Source organism: Alexandromys fortis, unplaced genomic scaffold, assembly GCF_014885135.2.
Source record: "Alexandromys fortis isolate MF-2015 unplaced genomic scaffold, M_Fortis_MF-2015_v1.1 scaffold_81, whole genome shotgun sequence".
Taxonomy (NCBI): Eukaryota; Metazoa; Chordata; class Mammalia; order Rodentia; family Cricetidae; genus Alexandromys; species Alexandromys fortis.
In genome coordinates, this window is record NW_026067960.1 from 8138103 (window position 1) to 8159557 (window position 21455).

The following is a 21455-nucleotide window of genomic DNA, read 5'->3' on the forward strand; positions in this document are numbered from 1 at the left end:
TTATCCAGCCCAGCATGCTAGACCCCGAGAAGTGTCCCCCCCCCATTTCTTTGCTCTCTGGAAACATCCTCACAGACTTGCCCCCAGATGCTTCTTTCCATTGATTCAAACCTGGCCGAGCTGAGCTGATTCAACTCAAGGCCTTTGGTCCTGCAAGGCTGGACACACAGCACCGCTTCATGTGCGCGTTTGTTGGGTAGAGTTTCTTACATGAGGCTCCTGAGTAGATTTCTACCCTTTTGTTGTTGTTGTTGTTTTATTTTTACAAGTTTTGTATGTTTTGGATCAGCCTACCATACGTGTCTTTTGCAAATATTGCCTCCCAGGTTTCTTCTTACTTAATCTACGTTTGGATTTTATGAGACAGGGTCTTATAGTATAGCCAGGGCTGGCCTCCAGCTTGCCATCCTCCTGCCTCAGGCTTTTGATGCTGGTATGACAGATGTTATAGTATCGTGCCGTCTTTAATAATACCATTCATTCTAATTAGGTGCAGTTTATTGGTTTTTCTTTCATGGAACATTCTTCTGCTTAAAAGCCCAGCTGGTTGTGGCATCTCACACCTGGAATCCCAGTATTTGAGATGAAGAGGCAGAGGATTGTGAATCCAAAGTCGTGTGAGGCTACGTGAGACCCTGTCTTAAGAAAACTAAATAAATAATGAATACATACTCATTATTAACCACAGGGCTAGTCGACTTTTCTCCTGCTTTATTTTCCTGGATTTTATATATAGGTCTGTGGTCAGTTTTGATTAGTTTTTGGAAGATGTAGATCCTGTCCTTTCACAGATGGTTGTCCGGGGGAACCGTCCCTCACATAGCCACAGAGTCACTGATGGTCCTGTGTGGGTCCATTTCTGGGCTCTCTGCTGGCTTAACTGACCAAACCTCCTTGACTATGTAGTTTTGTTGCAAGTCTTGGACTTGGCGGTGTTGATATGCGTGTATGCCGAGTGTCCACAGGTTTCAGAGGTCAGAAGAGGACATAAGATCCCCCAGAGTTGGTGTTGTGATGGCTGTGAGACACCCAACACACGTGATGAGAACAGAACTCTGTCCTCTTCTAGAGCAACAAGCACTCTTAGCCACTGAGCCATCACTCCAATCCCTTCATCTTCTTAAAAACCTAAGCCTAGTTTTTGTTTGGGTCAGGTTGGTGATGCTCGGGATGCAAGGCAAGCACTCAGACACTGAGCCATGCCTATCCCATAGCTCATTTTTTGTGTTAATATAAATAGTATTTTTTTATTTTTAAATATTTTGCATTATTTAGTTAGTATGAAAATATAGTATTATGGGGCTTGGCAAATGACTCGGGGTTAAGAGCTTTGCCAGAGGACCAAGTTTAGTTCCCAGAACCCACATTGAGTAGCTCACAATTGTTTGTAATTCCAGGTCCATGAGATCCAATGCCTCTTTTGGATTCCACACACACACACACACACACACACACACACACATATAAATATTAAACAAATATTTAAAAACAGACATATTCTTTTTATTTCAATTATTCATTGCTGGTATATAAGAAAGCAATTGAATATTTTGTTTATTAGATATATATATATATATCTTGCCTTCCTATAATCATGCTAGTTCCAAGAGTGTTTGGTCTTTGGTGTTTTCTACACAGAGAGTCATCTATATATAAAACTCTCTCTTTCTTCCCAATACGCATACCTTCTTTTCCCCTTTTTTGTCTTATGGTATTGACTAGGGTTTATTGTACAAGGCTAAGTTGGCTTGGTGCTGGGAAACCTTGTTCCTTATCTTAATGGGGTTATAATCTCACCAGTAGTAAGACATTATTTGTGGGGCTTTTGCTATTCACCATGTTGAGGAAGACCCTCTCCATGTCTAGCTAGCTTAGAGTTCAGTCACAAATGGGTTTTGGATCTTGTCAATAGCTTTTCTTGCATCTATTGATATGACTGTGTGGGTTGCAATCAAGTGAACCATTCCTGCACACCTAGAAGGAAAACCCATTTAGTTGTAGTGTATAATTCTTGCTATGCTGTTTGGGTCTGTTTTGTGCTTGTCTTGGTCAGGGTTACTATTGCTGTGATTAACTGAAACACCATGGCCAAAGCATTGAGACAGGAAGGATTTTTTTTTAGCTTACTCTTCCATATCATAGTTCATTATCAAAGATTGTCAGGACAGTAATTCAAGCAGGGCAGTGCTGTGGGACAATGATCTTGTACCCTGTAAAGATTTGCTACTTGTATTTTAATAAAATGCTGATTGGCCAGTAGCCAGGTAGGAAGTATAGGTGGGGTGACCAGAATAGGAGAATTCTGGGAAGAAAAAAAGTTCAGTCTGAAGTTATAACCCAGATGCAGAAGAAGCAAGATGAGAATGCCTCACTGATAAAGGTACCAAGCCACATGACTGAAACAGATAAGAATTATGGGTTAATGTAGAATGTAAGAGTTAAGAAGAAGCCTGAGCTAATAGTTCAACCAATTTATAATTAATGTAGACCTCTTGTGTTACTTTGGGATTGAACAGCTGCAGGACCAGGCAGTAAAGGGCAGAAACATGGAGGAGCAGATGCAGAGGCCGTGAAGAAATATGCTGCTTACTGTCTTGCTTCCCCTGGCTTGCTCAACTTGCTTTCTTAGAGAACCACCTGCCCAGGGGTAGTCCCACCTACAGTGGACTGGGTCCTCCCCCATCAATCACTAATTAAGAAAATGCCTACAGGCTATTCCAATTTCATGGACACATTTTCTCAGCTGAGGCTCCCTCCTCTCCAGTGACTCTAGCTTGTGTCAGGGTGACATGAACCAGCTGGGACAGAGTGTGACAAAGTGACACAGACTGGGCCCTTGACAGTGAACAGGAGTGTGCTGACTTCGTGTTTCTGAAGAGATCAAGATCAAGGGTCCACATTTGGTAATAGCCTTCTTTGTTTGTTTGTTTTTGTTTTGAGACAGGGTCTCTTTGTGTAGCCTTGACTCTCCTGGAACTCACTAAGTAGACCAGGATGGCCTTGAATTCACAGAGATCTGCCTGCCTCTGCCTTCTGAGTGTTGGGATTAAAGGTGTGCACTACCCTGCCTGGCTTGGTGGTGCGGCAGAAGGTACCACAGGGTAAGAGCAGGTAAGAGTGGGCAAGAGGACCGGACTTGCTCTTATAGCAAACTTACTCCAGGATAATGAAATTAACATATGTGTGAGGGCTCTTTCTCAAGACCTAAACCCTCCCACTGGTCCTACTGCTCAACCCTGTTGCACTGAAGATTGAGTTTCTGTGGTGGCTTGAAAGAAAACAGCCCCCAAAGTGGCGCTGTTAGGAGGTGTGGCCTTGTTGGAGTAGACGTGCTCTAGTTGGAGGAAGTGTGTCACTGTGGGGGTGGGCTTTGAGGTCTTGTATTGCTCAGGATACCACCTAGGGTTTCAATGACTTCCTATATGCTCAGGATACCACCCAGGGTTTCAGTGACTTCCTGCTGCCCGCATGATGTAGAACTCTCAGCTACCTCTCCAGCACCATGTCTGACTTCACACTGCCATGTCGCACCACGATGACAATGGACTAAACCTCTGAACTATAAAGCACCCCAACTAAATGTTTTCCTTATAAGAGTTGCCATGGTCATGGTGTCTCTTCATTGCAGTGGAAACCCTAACTGAGACAGTTTCCAACCCGTGGACTTAGGAGAGCACGTTCACACCACCACATACGTGCTGCTGTGTTTATTAGTCAGTGTTTTCCTGCAGTTTTTGCCTTTGTGTTCCTAAGAGATGATGGTCTAGATTTATCATTTTTGTGGCTGGTTCTGGTTCTGGAGTAATCTTCCTATGTGTCTGTCTTCTCAGAGAGACAAGAGAGTTGTATCACTCTGATGTGTTTGGCAGGATTCACCAACAAGTCCTGTTTTAGAAGGTTACTGAGTATCTATTAGATTGCTTTAATGAAGACTTTTCCAATTGTCTGTTTCTTCTTTGGGAGTTTTGGTGGATTCTGTATTTGCCCATTTTATTTAAGCTAGGCATCTTCAATCTCTGGTCTGCAGGCCGCATGCATTTCAAGATCGCCCAGTCCTGAGTGTTTGGGCGGTTGATAGGTTTCAGGTTCCATTCTTTGATGAGAAACCACCATGGGAATCAATGGGTCTTGTCACCTCACTGCACAGACAAGGCACCCTAAGGAGGCTGTGGTCTGAATACCACGGAAGGAGTGTGTGTGTGTGTGTGTGTGTGTGTGTGTGTGTGTGAATATTCATGTAAACATTGGACTTGCAAATTGAAGCAATTTAAATGTCATGAGCACCTGTGGCTGTCTTTTGGAGAAGATCTGTCAGAGAAAATGCATCATGATTACAACCACAGCGGAAGGAGGGGCCTCCAGCCCTCTGCACAGCCGCCAGGCTGTCCCCACCATTCACAGCCCCAAGAGGGTGAGAATTAGCGCTAACCTGGTGAGACTAAAGCTGCTTCCCTCCACAGCAGCTGGCTGAGGCCACAGGCATCTTGGGGACAGCTGTGTTTCCCTGGGCAGGTGACTCCTCCAGGTGGATCCTGGCCCAGCCTTCCCATTCCTGGTTCAAAAACCATTCTGGAAAGTGCCTTCACCGTGAATCACCTGCCACTCAGCTCAGGGCGAGTTCCAGCAGGAGAGTAAAGAAGGGGGCGGGGATACGAGATAGGGTAGCTCTCTTGTTACCACTCTTTGGTTTTAAAAAAACAAGGTGTTTTGTTTTTCTCTCTCTCTCTTGGATTTTTTGTTTCGTAAGTAGGTTCTCATAGAACCCAGACTGGCTTCAAACTGCTGCCTCTACTTCCCAAGTGCTGGGATTATAGGCATACACCATCACATCTAACCCTGGTCCCACATTTGACTGGGGTCTCGCTATAACCAGACTGAAGGATCTGAGCTGGGTGAGCGGAGTTCCCGTGACAAGCAATTACTGCAAGGATTAATTGTGCCGAGTGCATAATTAGCATATACCTCAGCTAATGGCTCATGCAGTGAGAGGTAGTTCTGCGCCCAAGCCTAACCCAGTGGCTGAGGGTTCTGCTGACCATCTTCATGTTCCAGAGGAAGAAGAGGGACACAGCATGGGTCCTCAGGACCTGCTCTCTGACCAGCTGTGTGCCTAATCTCCAGGCTCCTCTCCCCTCCAGCCCTGAGGCTTGGCTTTGCTGCAAAGTCACTTTGGAGGTTTGGTCAGGAAGAACTCAGAAGGGAGGGAGAAAATCTCCAGTAAGACTTTGTGGAACCTTTCTGGAGTGTGGGCCCTGTCCCTACCCGGTGGAATCTGGGTGCAGCCGGCTAGGATTGTACAAGCTCTGCTGCTAAGGCCTTGCAGGGAGAGGAAGGTGTTGCACCCCTCCTTACGTAGTGCATGTGATTTATAAGCCGCTTAAGATGAAGGTCCCATCCTTGACCTGTTCAGAGACTTGTATCCTGATGGGAGTGACCTGTGAGCCCAGGATCTCACAGGACCAGGAGGGGGCCAAGGGTACTTCAGAGGAATGGCAGGAAGAGGATGTGCTGCCCCATGGGGCTGTAGTGTGAACATCTTAAAATTTCCCTTCCCAGGACAGATAGCTGCCCGGCCCATGGCTGTGCTCAGCTTTTGAAGCATCAGTAAGAAAGGGAGCACAGAGTGTACTTCACCAATACTTTCACACTTTGAAATGATATTTTGGGTAAATTGAACTAAATAAAATTTTATTAAAATTATTTACAACCAGCCATGGTGGTACATGTCTATAATGCCAACACTACAGTGAAGATCAACAATTAAGGCCATCCTAGGCTGCACAGCAAAAGTCTATCTCAATAAAACAAAGCAAATTATTTCATATGTGTGAGAGAGAAATTGGACTTTACTGTCCATCTGCTTCCTCTGCATCTGGCTGGTGACTCTGCTCGCTTCTTCCCAGAACTCTCTCTGTCCAGAAGTCCTGCCTATCCCACCTGCCTATCTACTGGCCGCTTATCTTTTTTATTAAACCAGTCACAATGACGTATCTTCCCACAGTGTAAAGAAATATTCCATAGTGTGTGTGTACGTGTGTGCGCGCGTGTGTGTGTACATGTGTACATGTGTGTGTGTGTGCATGTACGCACACAACCTCTGGTATCATTCTTCAGGTGCCATCCTCATTATTTTGATACATGGTCTCTTATTGGTCTAAAACTAACCGGTTGGCAAGGTGACTGGCCTCAGGGATCTTCCTGCCTCCACCTCCTCAGTGCAGGAATTGCTAGTGTGCTCCACCACACTGGGATTTGTTTGTTTGTTTGTTGTTTGGTTGTTTGTTTGTTTAAACAGGATCCTCAGCCTTAAACTCCGAGTTTGCAAGGAAAACGTTTTGCCGACTAAGCCTTTTCCCCAGGGTAGAGCTACCTTTAATACAGCTGCTTCTCCTTATAGACTGCTTCCTGTTTCTCCCTACCCCAGGGCAGGGGCACTCTCTAGGCTCTGCTGTATGCCTGGGTAGGTCCAGAGCCTGCCCCACCCATTCAGGGCAGGATGTCCTCTTCTGAAGACTCCTTAGCAGGTCTGGAGAACCAGTATTGGGTAAAACTGACAGGTTTGTCCCTAGTAGTCCTGGGAACAGGCAAAAGCTCAGCACAAACCAGCCTGCTGTCTTACAAGAACACTGTCTGTAGAAGACAGCAGACTACCCAGTGGTGGTGGCGCACACCTTTAATCCCAGCACTTCGGAAGCAGAGGTGAGCAGATCTCTGTGAGTTCAAGGCCAGCCTGATCTACAACCACTCGTTCCAGGATAGGCTCCAAAGCTACAGAGAAACCCTGTCTAGAGAAACCAAAACCAAACAAAAAGACAGAAGACCAAGACCACCCCCAGTCCTTCTTGCTGAGCAGTGTCAGACACTGATGGGTTAGCAGGGCTCCATCCCTGTGCATCCTGAGGGCCCCGCAGCAACAGATGCTGATGGGGTTAGCAGGGCTCCATCCCTGTGAGTCCTAACGACCCCGCAGCATCAGACACTGATGGGGTTACCAGGGCTCCATCCCTGTGAGTCCTGAGGACCCCACAGCATCAGACACTGGTGTGGTTAGCAGGGCTTCATCCCTGTGAGTCTTGAGGACCCCGCAGCATCCAACACTGATGGGGTTAGCAGGGCTCCATCCCTGTGAGTCCTGAGGACCCCGCAGCATCAGATGCTAATGGAGTTACCAGGGCTCTGTCCCTGTGCATCCTGAGGACCCCGCAGCAGCAGACGCTGATGGGGTTAGCAGGGCTCCATCCCTGTGAGTCCTGAGGACCCAGCAGCATCAGACACTGATGTGGTTAGCAGGGCTCCATCCCTGTGAGTCCTGAGGACCCCACAGCATCAGATGCTCAGAGGAGGCTGTACTGGAAGGTCATCCTGTCCCCACACCGACTTCCAAATAGACCCGGCTCCCTGGGCAGTCCCATTCACCGCTACACAAAACTCCCTAAGCTCAGTGATTACAGAGGAGGGAGGAACCCGGATGGAACCCCCAGCAGGGGAAGATGAATGCCTTATTTGCCTCAAAGCCCAGTGGCAGTTGAGTGAGACAGATTCTGTACAAAAACAAAACAGTGTTCAGCCAGGAAACATTCAGTCTAACAAATGAACCAATTATGTCTTTGTGACACAAGTCATTATTGGAAGGAAGATGATGGGGTGAAGGATTCAGAGTAAAGTGATCTCAGCCCAGGGAACACACCTTCCTTCAACCCCTTCTTTTGGGGTTCCTCCCCTATGTGGGGTACAGCCCTCCCCCCTGTTTGCCACAGGTAGAAAATGTAGGGTTATGGGACTTGTCACAGACAGTAAAAGAGGTACCAGGCTACATCACCGAAAGGGACAGACAACCCTCGCGTGCCCAGCCAAGGCCGAGTGGTGAAGGATGTAAGATCATCATTATTAGCTGAGTTTTCTCTCAAGGGGTTTGGTCTGGATTCTGCATCTATCACCACATCCTTACCGCAGCCCCGTTTACAGGCAGGTGCTTCCCAACTCAGTCTGCTAATCTTCATCCTTCAAGGGGAGCCACCGTGTGCTGACTAGAGGCCGCTGCTGGCTCTGTGGAAAGTTAGCTCTGTAGCTCATCCCTGCGGGAATGCACCAGGGAGGGGTGCTAAGACCTGCGGAGGCGATGAGCCCTAAGGGCTGCTCTCAGTGCCCAGCCCAGGTGGAGCCAGGCAGGTGGGGCAGTTAGGCTTGCTTCTGGCCCAGGTCTGGACTATACTTGGCATTAGGGAGGCCTTGAGAGCTGGGAGGCAGCACTCCCTTAATTCATGAACACATAGAAAAATGTAAGCCTTACTGCCTCTCCTGCCTCAGCAGGGAACCAGTGTAGATGCTGAGTGTTCTGATGGAGAGCTAGAACAGTAGAAAAGAGGAGAAAAAAGAGAAAAAAATCTTTGCCGGGCGGGCAGTGGTGGCGCACGCCTTTACTCCCAGCACTCAGGAGGCAGAGGCAGGCGGATCTCTGTGAGTTCAAGGCCAGCCTGGTCTACAAGAGCTAGTTCCAGGACAGGCTCCAAAGCTACAGAGAAACCCTCTCTTGAAAAACCAAAACCAACCAAACAAACAAAAAACCCCTAGGTTTGATCCGTAGCCTTGTTCTACCAGCATTCAGAAGAAGGAGAAGGGAAGGCCACACACACCCTTCTTCTGACTCAGGATTCAAAAGGCTGAAGGACTAGCAGGCCCTGATATTGGCTCTGGGGCCATTGCACAGCTGCTGGGAGGGAATTCAGGGAAGGAAAGGTACATTATTTCAATAAAGGGATAAGTATTCCTCCCATCTCTTTAGCAAAGCCTCAGGTGAGTCTACCTTCCAGAGGGCATTCCCATCGCCAGGCCGTTGACCTGCCCAGCTGCAACAATTGTTAGAAGAGACAATGGTATGTCTCCACCCAGAGGAAGATTCGTGCTTTCGTCTAGGAAGCAACAGCTTTCTCTTAATGAGCCTTCCAAGCTACTGTAATTTCCCTTCCAGCCCTTATAACTAGGGTTTGCAATTGCTTTTTGTTTGTTATTTGTTTTTGAACAGAGAGAAACCAGAAGGGTCAGGCATGTAAGGGAAGCCGGGACCATTTTCTCACATGCTTGAGTTCCTGATCATGTGACTCAGCTGGCCTCCCCCAGGATCATTGTTTAGTCATCTCCTTCTTGGTTGAGGTCCTCAGGACCCTGGAGGTCCTGGTGTTTGCAGTACGTCTGTGTATGTGTGTCCGTGTGCATCTGTGTCTCTGTCCACAGTCTCCCCCATATGTGCCTGAGATCCTGTGCACACAGCAGCTCCCAGAACACAGAGCCATTGTGCTGATGTCACTGAGCAACCAAGACGCCAGTAGCGTGTACAGCACCTGCTGGGACAAAACCACATAAAAAGACCCTAACTTGCTTGTGTCTCAGAGAAATGGCCGCATGGATCTTCCCCTCCTACTCACAGCTGACCTTCACTCAGTTTCAATCGTGATAATTTGCCATCAACATTCAGCTCAGCCTGGCTGTGGATTTTCTCCTGCAGCTGCTATGGTCCGGAAGAATTTACAGACCGAGGCCTGAGTGCCTTGAAGTGGCCATTTCAGAGCCATCAAAGGAAACTCATCTAGCCTGCAGGAACAAGATTAGCAGGGCAGAGACTGCTGCCCTGAAGGAGCTAGCTGGATGGCTGGATGTAGCCCATGCATTCCAATGCCTGGAACAAGGCTTCCTGCTGCTGCAATTAGCATCCAGGTCAATGGCAGAGCCCAGCAGAGGAGGCGGCTGCAGCAGCTTGGAGAATAGACCATTGACTCAGCCTGTCTAGTGGGTGCAGCACCTAGCTTCTAACTAAAGACAAGGAAACACCCTTTCCTCCTCTCCCCCATTCCTACTGCCTCTCTTCCTTCCCCTCCTGCGTCCCCCCTCCTCCTCCTCCTCCTCCTCCTCCTCCTCCTCCTCCTTCTCTTATGGGCCCCAGCCAATTATGCTTGTCTCTGATGGACGGAGGGGGATGCTGGGAGGAGGCCCAGGTGCAGACGCTTACTCTGAATGCTACTGGAATAATACAAACCTCATTCTCTCTACACCTTGAATGTGCCTGACAAGGCATCCTAGTGAGGGTGACTGACGGCCCATGACGTTCAGCAGAATGTGAATGAGGACGCCAAGTGCCTGCAGAAAGATGGATTTGTTCAGCGACACAGGTTCTGCGGGGACTTCTCTGAGGGAAGGAAGCCGCAGTTGTCAAAGAAAGGCGTCCAGAGGAGCCACTGGCCAGGGACATGGGTGTCGACGGGGACACATTTGGGGAGATTCGTGTACCTTCCACCATACCGTGTGCGCAACTGTAGGGGTACCACCTTCAGAGACAGTGGAGCAAAAGGACAATGACGGGCTTGGCAGCAGAAGGCTAGATTGGGCCACGAGAGAGTTCCTCCCTCTACCAAGTATAGCCCATTCTTAGGGTTGTTTTAAACTGTTTTGGATGTGAAGTGAACGAGCCTAAGAGATGGTTTCTCACCTCAGAGTCCCTAGGAATAGGAGGGGGTCTCAGTCGAGCACGCCATCGGCCTTCGGCCCGTTGGCCATCCTAGAACTGGAAGCCCTGGTCAGTTATGGTGGGGAGGACAGAAGACAGTGGCAGCTGTGTCCTGCTGCTTCCAGATCGCTCTTGCTTCTCACGCTCAAACACAGGTTTTGGTTCCTCCTCTTGATCCTTCTTGCTCCTTCTGTACACTGGGCGCCATTGTGGGAATATAGTCCCAACGGTTATATTAGTCCCCATTTTTCTCAAGTGGACTGTGATGTGACCATCACTCAGTGTATGTTCCATGGCCATAAGCATGAGTCTTTCAGGCAGGAGTCAGCAAGCTGGGACTCTGATCTACTATTGAAAGTGAAGTTTCATTGGCATGCGGCCCACGGTTCATTCACATGTTCGTGGATAGTTTGGACTGTGGTGGCCAAGCTGAGCAGTTGTGACAGAGACCTCCCTCTGGCCTTTTAGGGCAGCTATCTGTGGGCTCCTGCTCCAGGACATGGGGGTGGATGGGAAAGGAGGGCCTCAGAGCGGGATTCAAATGGTTCCCATTGTCAGGTTAGGGACACCGATAACCCACGTCACCCTAACTCAGCCAGACTTCTTTGCTTTGTTGGCCCAACGGCAGGGCCCACAAAGGTCATCATGCAGCTTCTTACCCTCACGCTCAGCAAGAACCCAAGCCACGGCAGAGCTGGAAAGTCAGTGTGAAGCGACCCTGCCCGAGCGCTTGGGTTGTGGAGTCGGCACTGGGTTGTGAGATGCCCCACCACAAGGCTCCGTCACCAGGTCCACCCACAGCCCTGGCCCCTCTCCACAGCTTCAGGTGATCTGGCCCATCCTCTCCGGCAAGGGGATGGCAGGAAGGAGTGAGGGGTCACTTGATGAGATCAACTCTGCCATCCTTCCTTTCCCAGCATCCTCCCCTACAGAGAGAAAATCCAAGAGTTTATACCCACAGCTCTCTGATTCACAGACGCTCCGGAGAGCATGAGTTTGCAGGCTGTGCCATTCATAAAGTAAAAAAGCCGCTCTGCTATTGTAAAGAAAAGCCTCATGTGGCTGTAAAGGACAGACAATGTAAAACCTAATGAGGTAATGGGACACAGAGAGAGCTTGTAGGCTGGGAGGGAAGGGCGCTCTATAACAGAGAAGTTCTTTTCTCCCCAGCCCCCTTCCCACCCGGTAGCATTTGAACCACTGCTTACTGTTTAGTTTCCTCAGCTTCCAGTCTTCCTGCTAGGAGCGTGTGTGTGTGTGTGTGTGTGTGTGTGTGTGTGTGTGTGTGTGTTTGTGAGAACGTGTGAGAGAGTGTGTATGTTCGTGGGTGTGTAAATGTGTGTGAGAGTGTGTGAGTGTATGTGTGTGTAAGTGTATGTGAGAGAGTATGTGAGTGTATGTATGTGTGTGAGTGTGTGCATGTGAGAGTGTATGAGTGTATGCGTGTAACTGTATGTGAGTTGTGTGTGTGTTTGTGAGAACATGTGAGAGAGTGTGTGTTTGTGGGTGTAAGTATGTGTGAGAGTGTGTGTTTGTGGGTGTAAGTGTGTGTGAGAGTGTGTGTGTTTGTGGGTGTAAGTGTGTGTGAGAGAGTGTGTGTGTTTGTGGGTGTACGTGTGTGAGAGAGAGTGTGTGAGTGTATTGTGTGTAAGTGTATGTGAGAGAGTGTGTGTGAGTGTGTGTGCATGTGAGAGACTGTGAGTGTATGTGTGTGTAAGTATATGTAAATGTGTGTGTATGTGTGAGTGTATGTACATGGGTGTGGAGGCTAATGGTTGATGTCAGGTGTCTTCCTCTATCACTGTCCACACTATTTTTTGAGATGGCCTTCCACTGAATCTAAGCTTACCAACTGGCCAGGCAGCTGGGTAGCAAATCCCAGTCTCCCCAGTCTCCCCAGTCTCCCCATCCCCAGTGTTAGGATTACAGACGTACATCTGAAGGAAAATGGATGAGCAGTGGATGGGGGGGAGAGAAGTGGGGAGGGACCTGGGTGGAGTAGAGGGAGGGGAGGCTGGCATCGGGTGTATTGTATGAGAAGAATAAAAAAAGCAAACACTTTGCTAACTAGCTGTCTCTCGAGCCATCTGCTGCCATTTCTAAGGAACATTCTCTTCTGCATGCCCTCAGATACCCCATAGTCCTACCCAGCAGAAAGCTGGCTTGAAGCAGAGTGTCCCCCAGCCAGAGGTGACACAGAGCCTGGTCACCCAGGAAAAGTCCAGAGCCTAGTTTTGCACAATAAGGACTCTTGTCCTTATTGGAGAGTCCTCTGACACACCTGAGGCTCTGTGTGGGGGAACGGAAGGGAAAGGCGTCTACCAACCTCTGCCCTCACACTGGCCATCTCTAAATCCTCTTCCTGTGGGCAAGGACACCCCCTCTATGTTTGCTATAATCGGATTTACTGAGCAGGGACAGGGCTCTAATCCCATTGAGACGCCGTTGTTGAAGAGCCAGATGTCCGTGGGGAAGTGTGGTGGCCGGCTTTGGCAAAGGGTGGTAATCAGCAACTGGGAGGAGCAGGCAGGATATTTGCCGCACGGCCCACACAATTACACGGCAAGAAAGCACACAGCAAATTGTGGGGCTGGAGATTCAGCTGCCACCAGAATGCAATGACATGGCAGCTAGTGCACAGGGCAGGGGCTGCATCCTGTGTGCCTCACACAAAATGTACGCTCTGAGATGGACTGTGTATCCTGCTTACAGCCACTGAAGCCCAGCAGACGGCCGTCCCAGCCTTGCAAAGCCTCCCTCCCAAGCTCAGCTGAAAGCCCTGTATGATCACTGGAATTAGGAGGCTCCTGTCCACGAGTCCTAGGCTTTCCTGGCATGGAACAGAGAACTTTCTTGGATGGCTCAACCTTTGTCAAGGGCTCTCAATGTACTGGGCTGAGCACTTGGCCCGAGGCTTAATCCTTCAGTGTCAAATTAGCACCCTGCATCTTGGGAAAATGCAAACAAAAGGCGTATCAGCAAAACTGATTGAATTGGCCTGGGCTTTTGAAGTAGGGATACAGAATGTTGCATCTTAGCAAGTGGAAGCTGCTTTTCAGGACACAGTTACCCATCAGAGGAGATGCTACTGTCTTAGCTGACGTGGACAGAGCCGTAGACTCAGTTCAGCTGTGCGTAGCTTTCCTGGATGCAGGCATAAAGTGAGCCTAATTCACAAACTGGGGCCTTTCCTGCCACACTGTTGGGTATGGAAGAGGGGTGTGAGTCCAGCCGTACCCAGCCCACCTACTCTGGTCTGTGCTGCCACTGAACTTATCAGGGATCTCAGAGTCATTTGTTGCTGCTTAGTGGATGCCCCACTGATTTGAACGTTCTAATGGGCTTTTTGGCTGACATGTATTGAAGGCGTGGCAGATAGACGTCAGTCCTCCGTGCCCCGAAGTCTCTATACAGATGGCTTGGGGCCAGTTTGAGAGGGGATGGAAACACTGAAGCATCCTGTCACCTGTTTCTGTCCCCCGTCCTGTAAGCAAGCCTCACACCACCAGCTGTGCTGAGAGTTCTGGACCTAGGCTGCCCTGCACCCACGCTGCTGTGCTAAGCCCTCCCCAGACCGTAGGGTCTGGCACAGGTGGGCAAGGGCAGAGCTTTTGAGAAGGCCATTTTCCTAATCCAATTGAGGCCTCTGGGCTGAGTTAGTGGTCTCCCGACAGCCAAACTGGTGCCAGGCTTGCAACACTGCCGGGCACTGGCAGGATGTGGACGTTCAAGGTTTTCTGTTGCTAAGTCCACAACCAGGCAGCAGCCTCTGGACAGCAGGAGGGAAGAGTCTGCCTCTCACATTAAAGGTGGCCAGTACACAGAGAGGTGGGAGGGTGGTATGTACCATCTGTGGGTAGCAGAGAGGCAATGATGTCCTGCCCGTGTGCTGGTCAGAAGCCCTCTTGGCGTAGGTAGGTACTGCCCGTGGCCCTGACTCCCCATCGAGGACTTAAGAACTACCCCACAAATCTCCCAATTAGATTCTGTCTGGGGTCCAGCCTCTTCCAGTAATCACAAACCACAAAAAGTACAGGGGCCCAATAGTGGAGTGGGGGCAATGTAAGGAAGCGAAATAGAAGCTTCCTGATAAATTCCCAAGGATTCCCAGCCTTTGTACTGAACACTCCCTAGTCTAGCTGCCCCCCAGAGAGGTACAACCTGAAGAGTGGGGGGCTGGGCTCAGCACACTCACTCATGAAGGAAGAACCTGTATTTTATCTGCCTGGGATCCGGTCTGACTCTTTGTCTCCCTTCTGAGCTGCCTCAATTTCTAGTCCTGGTATACTCAGAACTTGGTGTCCATGCCACCACTCCCAGACACCTGTAAGGGTGACGGGGTTCGAGTGGAGGCCGAGACAACGTGGCATTCTGGGCTGCCACTCTTTGTGACATCCAGAAGCAGCTGCTCCAACAATTTCCTTACACGTTAAGCTCTCTCCTTGCTGTTAGCTACTTGACTAGAACCTGGCTCTCAAGCATCCTGCAGGGGCTCTTAGATGATGCTTTGTCTTCTCCCACAATCCTGAGAGCAAGCGCCACATACTCACTCTCGCTCCCGTGGAATTCTGGGATGTGTCACTTTAAGAGACCCCCCCCCCATCCTCTAGTTTTCTGGGCCCCAGCTGCCTACCTATGAAATGAGAATAGACCCACCGATACAAGCTTCTTTTGTTCCTAATATTTCCTAGATCTGGGAATAAAGAATGGCTTTGGCGTGACGTGGGGTCTCTTGTTCACACCAGGGCACCAGACATGTCCAGTGTATAGGGTAAGACAGATATTTCAGGTCCAGTTCAGAAAGGACACCTGAAGCTTGTTCTACCAGCCCTTGTCCAGGTTGGTTGGGTTTTCTGCAGTGCCGAGCTGCGCCTTAGAGGAACTTGGGGAGCCACCATGTTTCCCTTAGTTTCCTTGTACTCTCTCCCCATAAACTGTTATCTTCTGATACCTGGGGGTCAACCAGTGCCCCAAGGAGCAGATGCATGGGGACTGGCCAGCTGTCTCTGCGGCGGGCGTTTGAGTTATTCTGTCTTTGTTATTTCAAACAAGGCTGCGCTGACAACCTTGATAGCCGGTCCTCAGTGTACAGGCCTGGACTCACCATCCCTGGTCAGTGTTTCTCTTCTGCTATCTTTTTTATTCTGCCTCCCTCCTTCTCCACAAAAGTATAGATTTAGGCAGGGTGGTGGCTGAGTTACCCCTATTTCTCTCAGAAACCATCCTAGCTTCCTGACAAGAGACCTCAGCTTGCTTCTTTTTCCCACCCTGATGGTAATTCTGGTGCTACCATCCGATGGTGGAGGGCACTTCTGCTCACTCTTCCAATAACAAACCTTAAACCTGGAGTACTAGGACCTGCTCCAGGTCACAGCTGCCATAGGCCATAGGACTCCTGTCTGTCTAAGGTTCAAGTCTAGACTCCATCCTGCAGCAGCCCCCACCTCCCCTGTGTGCTGCCACTCTCTGGAGCCCCTCCCCCATGCTGAGGCATTTCCAATCCAGAGCTGAGTGGGATAGTAACAGCCCAGGTTCCCTGGGTGGAAGAGAAGGTGAGGACACCAGAGACTGGCATGCCCTTGTGTCCACTGTCCTCCCCAGGGTCCCAACCCAGCTTTATAAGCATGACCACTAAGGTGGTGGCCCAGGGTGGCCCAGCACCTAGCTGCCCTTAGGACCCTAAGGGCAGGTCCTGCCACCCATGGGAGTTAGTACATATGTCTAAAACAGAAAGAGAAAAGCAAAGACAGAGATGCCAGGACAGACAGACACACGGAAGGGAGGCAGCAACGGGGCGGGGGGGGGGGCAGGCAACAGAGACACTGTATGACTATATGCATGTGCCGTACCTCCCCAAGACCAGTAGCACTGAGTCTGGCCTCTCCCCAGCCCTTCCCACAGCGGGTACTAGCAGCTCTGCCCCTCCTGCTATTGGCTGTGTCTTTCCCCACTGCTCAGAGTCCTAAAACAGGGTGGTCTTGGGTCAGTCCCTGACTCGTCCCCCAGGACACTCAATGCCACACTGAAAGATGCCATGGATGCTTCCGGTTAGGTGGGATGGCAAGGAGGCATCCCGCTGTGAACTCAGCATGACTCAGCTGGCAGAGGCCATAAATGTTCCTCAAGGCTATCCTGTGTGGACAGGGCTGGGATGCCCATGTAAGTTGGAGGCAGACAGCTGGGGCCACACCTGGCAAGGGTCAGAAAAGGGCTCAGCTTGGGAGCCTTACAGTTAGGAGCCTGGGGACCAACAGGGGCCTAGAGCCAATACCTGTCTTGGTGCTCTGCTCTGACTCTGTCCAGTCCCAGAGGTAGCGAGCTGTCTGCTGCCTGTGTTCAGCAAGGTGTGGTATTTTAAATGTTTTGACATTTTAAATCTGTGTTGGATACATTCCGTGTGTTTAATTCCACCATGACTCACCAGGAATTGAGTCAGTGTGTCTCCTGGGATGGGGCACAGCTGGGTCCAGAGCAAGCCGAGAACTTCTTGCCTACCCTCCATGTGCTTCCAGTGGATGGAGCTAAGCACACGGCAGAAGTAGGTCTGGCTCCTGACGCCGGGGGTGGGGGTGTGGGGGTGGGCAAACCCTCTGTTCTCAAGGTCAGCTTGGGGAGGGGACACAGGGTCCAAGAGGGAGGGGATGCTGACCGAGAACATGCAGAAATAGCTTCCCTTGAATGGTTTGTACCCTGACTGTTGAGTACAGCTTTATTAAAGTAGCAACTTGGACTGCTTCTTCCCAGCCCCTCCCAGCGATGGTCTGTGGCTACCTGGGGGTAGAGGCAAAGCCTTCCAGATGCTGCAACCAAATCCAAAAGAGGCATCCAGCACTCTGGGTGGCCACTCCCCTCATTTCCGGGGTCTAGTCACAGTTGTCCTCACCACAAGCCAGGAGCCTTGCAAGTCACAAGCCTTGTGCTGGCCATGTTCTCTGTGTATTTCCATTAAGACATGTCCGCATTTGTGTAGTTTTGCTCCAACAGCTGACGACATTGCTGAAGAAGTCAGGTTGAACTCACACAGGCCAGGAAATAAATCCATGTCCCGCCTCTTCTGAGTCCACAAGAACCACAGACTCGGTTTCCCCAAATGTAGAGTGTGTGTAGAAAGCCTGGACTGATGAGCAGGGCTGTGCATCTCCAGACCTCTGAGACACCCGGTGGGTGGAAAAAACATATGGAAGCATCCGTGTGAACTATCTGCATGCCGAGTGGGAGCCAAGGGCTCAGCCTCACTGAACAGACACACCATGGTCTGGAGTCCTGGGCATGATATCCTCAGACCCAGGACCCAGAGCTTGGACCTCGTCAGAACACGCAGGGTTTACCCAGCCCCAGAAACAGAGGCTGTGTTGATCATTTACAAGCAGATGGGAGTGGGAGCTGAGCCTGATCCAGAGGAGGACCTGATCCGGTGGGCAGGCTAAGTGGGCATGGCCTCCGTAACGTGTGAAGTACCTCCCAACCCCAGCTCTGAGCGCACCAGTATGATAGCCTCCGGGTCTGGTGGATAAGCAAGGCCCGCGTCTAGGACTAACAGCTGCCTCTCGCTCTCCGCAGGTTAACACCTTCATGTCCTTTGTGTTCCCCATGCTGGTCATCTCTGTCCTCAACACTGTGATTGCCAACAAACTGACCGTCATGGTGCACCAGGCCAACGAGCAAGGCCGGGTGTGCACCGTGGGCGCCCAGAACAGCTTACAGCACAGCACGTTCAGCATGTCCGTCGAACCTGGACGTGTCCAGGCTCTACGCCACGGAGTCCTCGTCTTACGTATGTAACCTCGGGCCTTGGGGAGTAGACAGCACTCTCGGGCTCAGTGTGGGGCTTGACCCAATGGGATAGAATGCGGGTCCAGGTTTGCCAGCGGCACCCTGCAGTCTTCACCCCCTCATGCCTTCGCTCAATCAACCAGAGGCTGGGTGCCAACTCTGAGCTTGAAGTCTTGTTCCAGCTTTCTTGCTGGCAATCAAGGCTCTTTCAAGCACGTGATCGCACCCCAGGCACGAGCACAAGTGAAGTCACATGACCAGACCTGGCAGCTGGGGGCCTCCACGGAGGCAACATCTTGCTATACAGGACAAGGAAGTCCTGGTAGCAGAGTTATAGGCAGAGGGCTTGCCAAGCAAATGCCGGCTGGCCAGGCAGGACTTGGCAACAAGGCTGAGCAGAGTGGGTGGGCCTGAATCCTGCAGCTGATGCAACCTCAGGAAACAGTCATCAGGTATGATGGATGAGAAAGACTCAGGACAAAAGTCTTTGTTCTCCAGACCCATGTCTTGCATGTTTCTATGGCTGTGGCTCCTTGCTGGTCTTGTCCTTTTGCCATTCAGGCTGCTCACCAGCAGCTCTCGGTGCAGTCTCAGAGCAAACCCACGGCGGCCAGAACCTCAGAGCCCTGTGGCAATCCCCACTGATGTCCTTATCTATACCCAAAGACAGCAGCTGTGAGGAGAGCTCCTCCCAAGGACACTGATAGAGCCCAGAGTCACCTCCTCATGTCTGCACTAACCTAATGGCCCTCAGCATAACTGGAAGAGATCTCACATTGCTGTCTGGCTGTCCAGCTATTCCCTCCTTCTGATCACACCTACCAGGAGCTAACTTACCCAGGGCAGACATCAGGACTGAAGGGAAGACAACTATTAAGCACCCTCTAGGACCCCAAGGTGTCCCAACTCTGCTTCCATTAACTTTGGGGGTCTGCACCCTCAGTGGAACAAAACTGAAAACCTTGAAAGCTCACGTTGTATAGATAAGGATACTGAGGCCAAAGCCTCCCTCCACCTGAGTGACTAAATATCAGGTCAAGTGCAGAGCCATCCTGATGCTCAGACCGCTGTGTTGCTTCTCAGGGTCCCACATCCTCTGCTCTCAGGGGGTTTTCCCAAGTACAAGTTTGTTTTTTTAATTTTATGCCAAAAATGCATAGCATAAAATATTCTACCATAATCATTGTGAGGTGCCCGGTCTGGGAATTAAGCAGTAATTGCTCCCCACTACCTGTGCGTAGAACTCTTCATCTGCCCGCCAGCCCATCCTATGAGTCTGACTCCTGGAGGAGCCTTGTATGCACAGAATCATACGAGAATTAATTATGTGTCTCCATATACAAAACATATTTCAAGCTTGTCTGTGTTGGAGCATATGTTAGATCAGAATCTCCTGCCTATTTAATGCTGAATAATATTCCATGGTGCAGTGCTCACTTCACGTTTCAGGAACACACATCATGACCAGAGACCGGCGTGACAGCGGCTCCACCCGTCTGTCCACAGGCTCCCGATCTCTTCCACTCCTGTGATTGGCTAGGGATGATGCTATTGTAAGCATGGAGTGCAAGTATTTCTTTTCAGTCCTTTCAAGGCAATTCCCAGAAATGGGGCCGTTGGATCATGTGCTAACTGTTGTTCTATTTTCTTTAATTGCTGTTTATCACAGTGGCTGCAACACTTAGCACCCTTGCATCTGTTTGGCTGCTCTGTGTGTGTTTGCTTTGTATGTGCGCGTGTGTATGGAAGCCAGAGGTTGACAGCGGTTGTCTTCCTCTTTTGTGCTCTGCCTTCTCTTTTAAGATGGCTTCTCTCACTGAACCTGGAACTCACTGATTCAGCTGCACGAGCTTGCCTGTGAGCTCTAGGTATCTACATGTCTCTGCATGGGGCTGCAATCTCATAGCACTGGGTCACAGACACGCGCTGCTGCACCAGCTGTTTTTTTACTACAAAAAAAAAAAAAAAAAGAAAGAAAGAAAGGAAAGAAAAGAAAGGAAAAAGAAAAGGAAGAAAAGGTCCATGAACTCAGAATATCATCTCTGTCTCTCTTGGCTCTCTCCACATTTCCGAGACCAATGACTCTGTCTTGCAGGTGCCGTGGTCATTGCCTTTGTGGTCTGCTGGTTGCCTTACCATGTACGGCGCCTCATGTTCTGCTATATCTCGGATGAGCAGTGGACTACGTGAGTAATTGGTCTATAGCACATGGGAGCAGGGCTGCATGAGCCCCACAGCTCACGAGCCAGTCTGGAATGAGGTGGAGCTGTTGTGAGCTTATGGCTCCAGGGAGGATGGTTGGATGAGAAGGACCGTAGCCAAGAGGTCAGAGGAGGCAGCAAATCTTCAGCGTCATGCCTGGGACATTTGGGTCAGACCTGAAAGTCCTTAGGGCCACAGCCATCCCAGAGTTGGCCTTGAGACTCACACAGAGTGCTGTGTGACTTGTCACAACAGGAGGAAAAGAGACAAAGTTAGGGGAGACAGACAGGTTCAGCTCCCACCCCAAGCCACTTGCGAATGTTGTTAACTGGGCAACTCATGGGAGACTTGGTGTCCAGGTTCTTAGAGGAGGCTGGTCAGAGACCCCGCTGCTAACCCTGAGCCAGGCTCCCAGAAAGAAAGCAGGTAGTCAGCAAGAACCAAAGAGTCAGCTTCTGGTTAGAGTAGTCCTGAGGGCCGGCCCAGACGCCATCTAAGGACCAGTCACTCGGGAGGCCTGCTCTGTGAACCCTGTCTGTACCCAGAACCAGGAAACCAGATATATGAGTAACAGCGTCTTCGGGGCAATAGGCACAGGAACAGCCCTGTGAAGGTTTCTGGAGCTTAGGGAGGCCTGGGAATAGGGATATTAAACCCTCATGAATGGACACAACACACGCAAGCATCAGCAGCCTTAGTAGTTCCTGTCTTTGTAATATGGTCAGGGATCAGTGGGCCCTGAAGCCTTAGGACAAAGAGCTTCTAAATAGGACTTCACAGGCAATTAAGATGTGTTACTGAGAGAAGTGGGGGCAAAGTAGAGAGGCCATGCCCAAGGGGGGGCTGTGGTCAAAGCCAGGTCAACCAGATTCCCTGGGAAAATGGCCCTTAGGGATGTTTTGGTGTCCCAGGCCACGGTACCGCTCGTGCCTGGATGTGTACATACCGAGCCCCCCCCCCCCCCCCCCCCCCCCCCCCCCCC

The 21455-nt window shown here is 50.3% G+C and overlaps 1 protein-coding gene across 1 annotated transcript in view; it reads left to right on the top strand.

Moving 5' to 3' along the window:
- Ntsr1 (neurotensin receptor 1) overlaps positions 1-21455 on the top strand; it is a 38680-nt gene that overhangs the window by 16940 nt on the left and 285 nt on the right. The window contains exons 2-3 of the mRNA XM_050152866.1: positions 18059-18272; positions 20367-20457. Of these exons, the coding sequence (XP_050008823.1) occupies positions 18059-18272; positions 20367-20457 (305 nt within the window). The remainder of the gene's footprint in view (positions 1-18058; positions 18273-20366; positions 20458-21455) is intronic.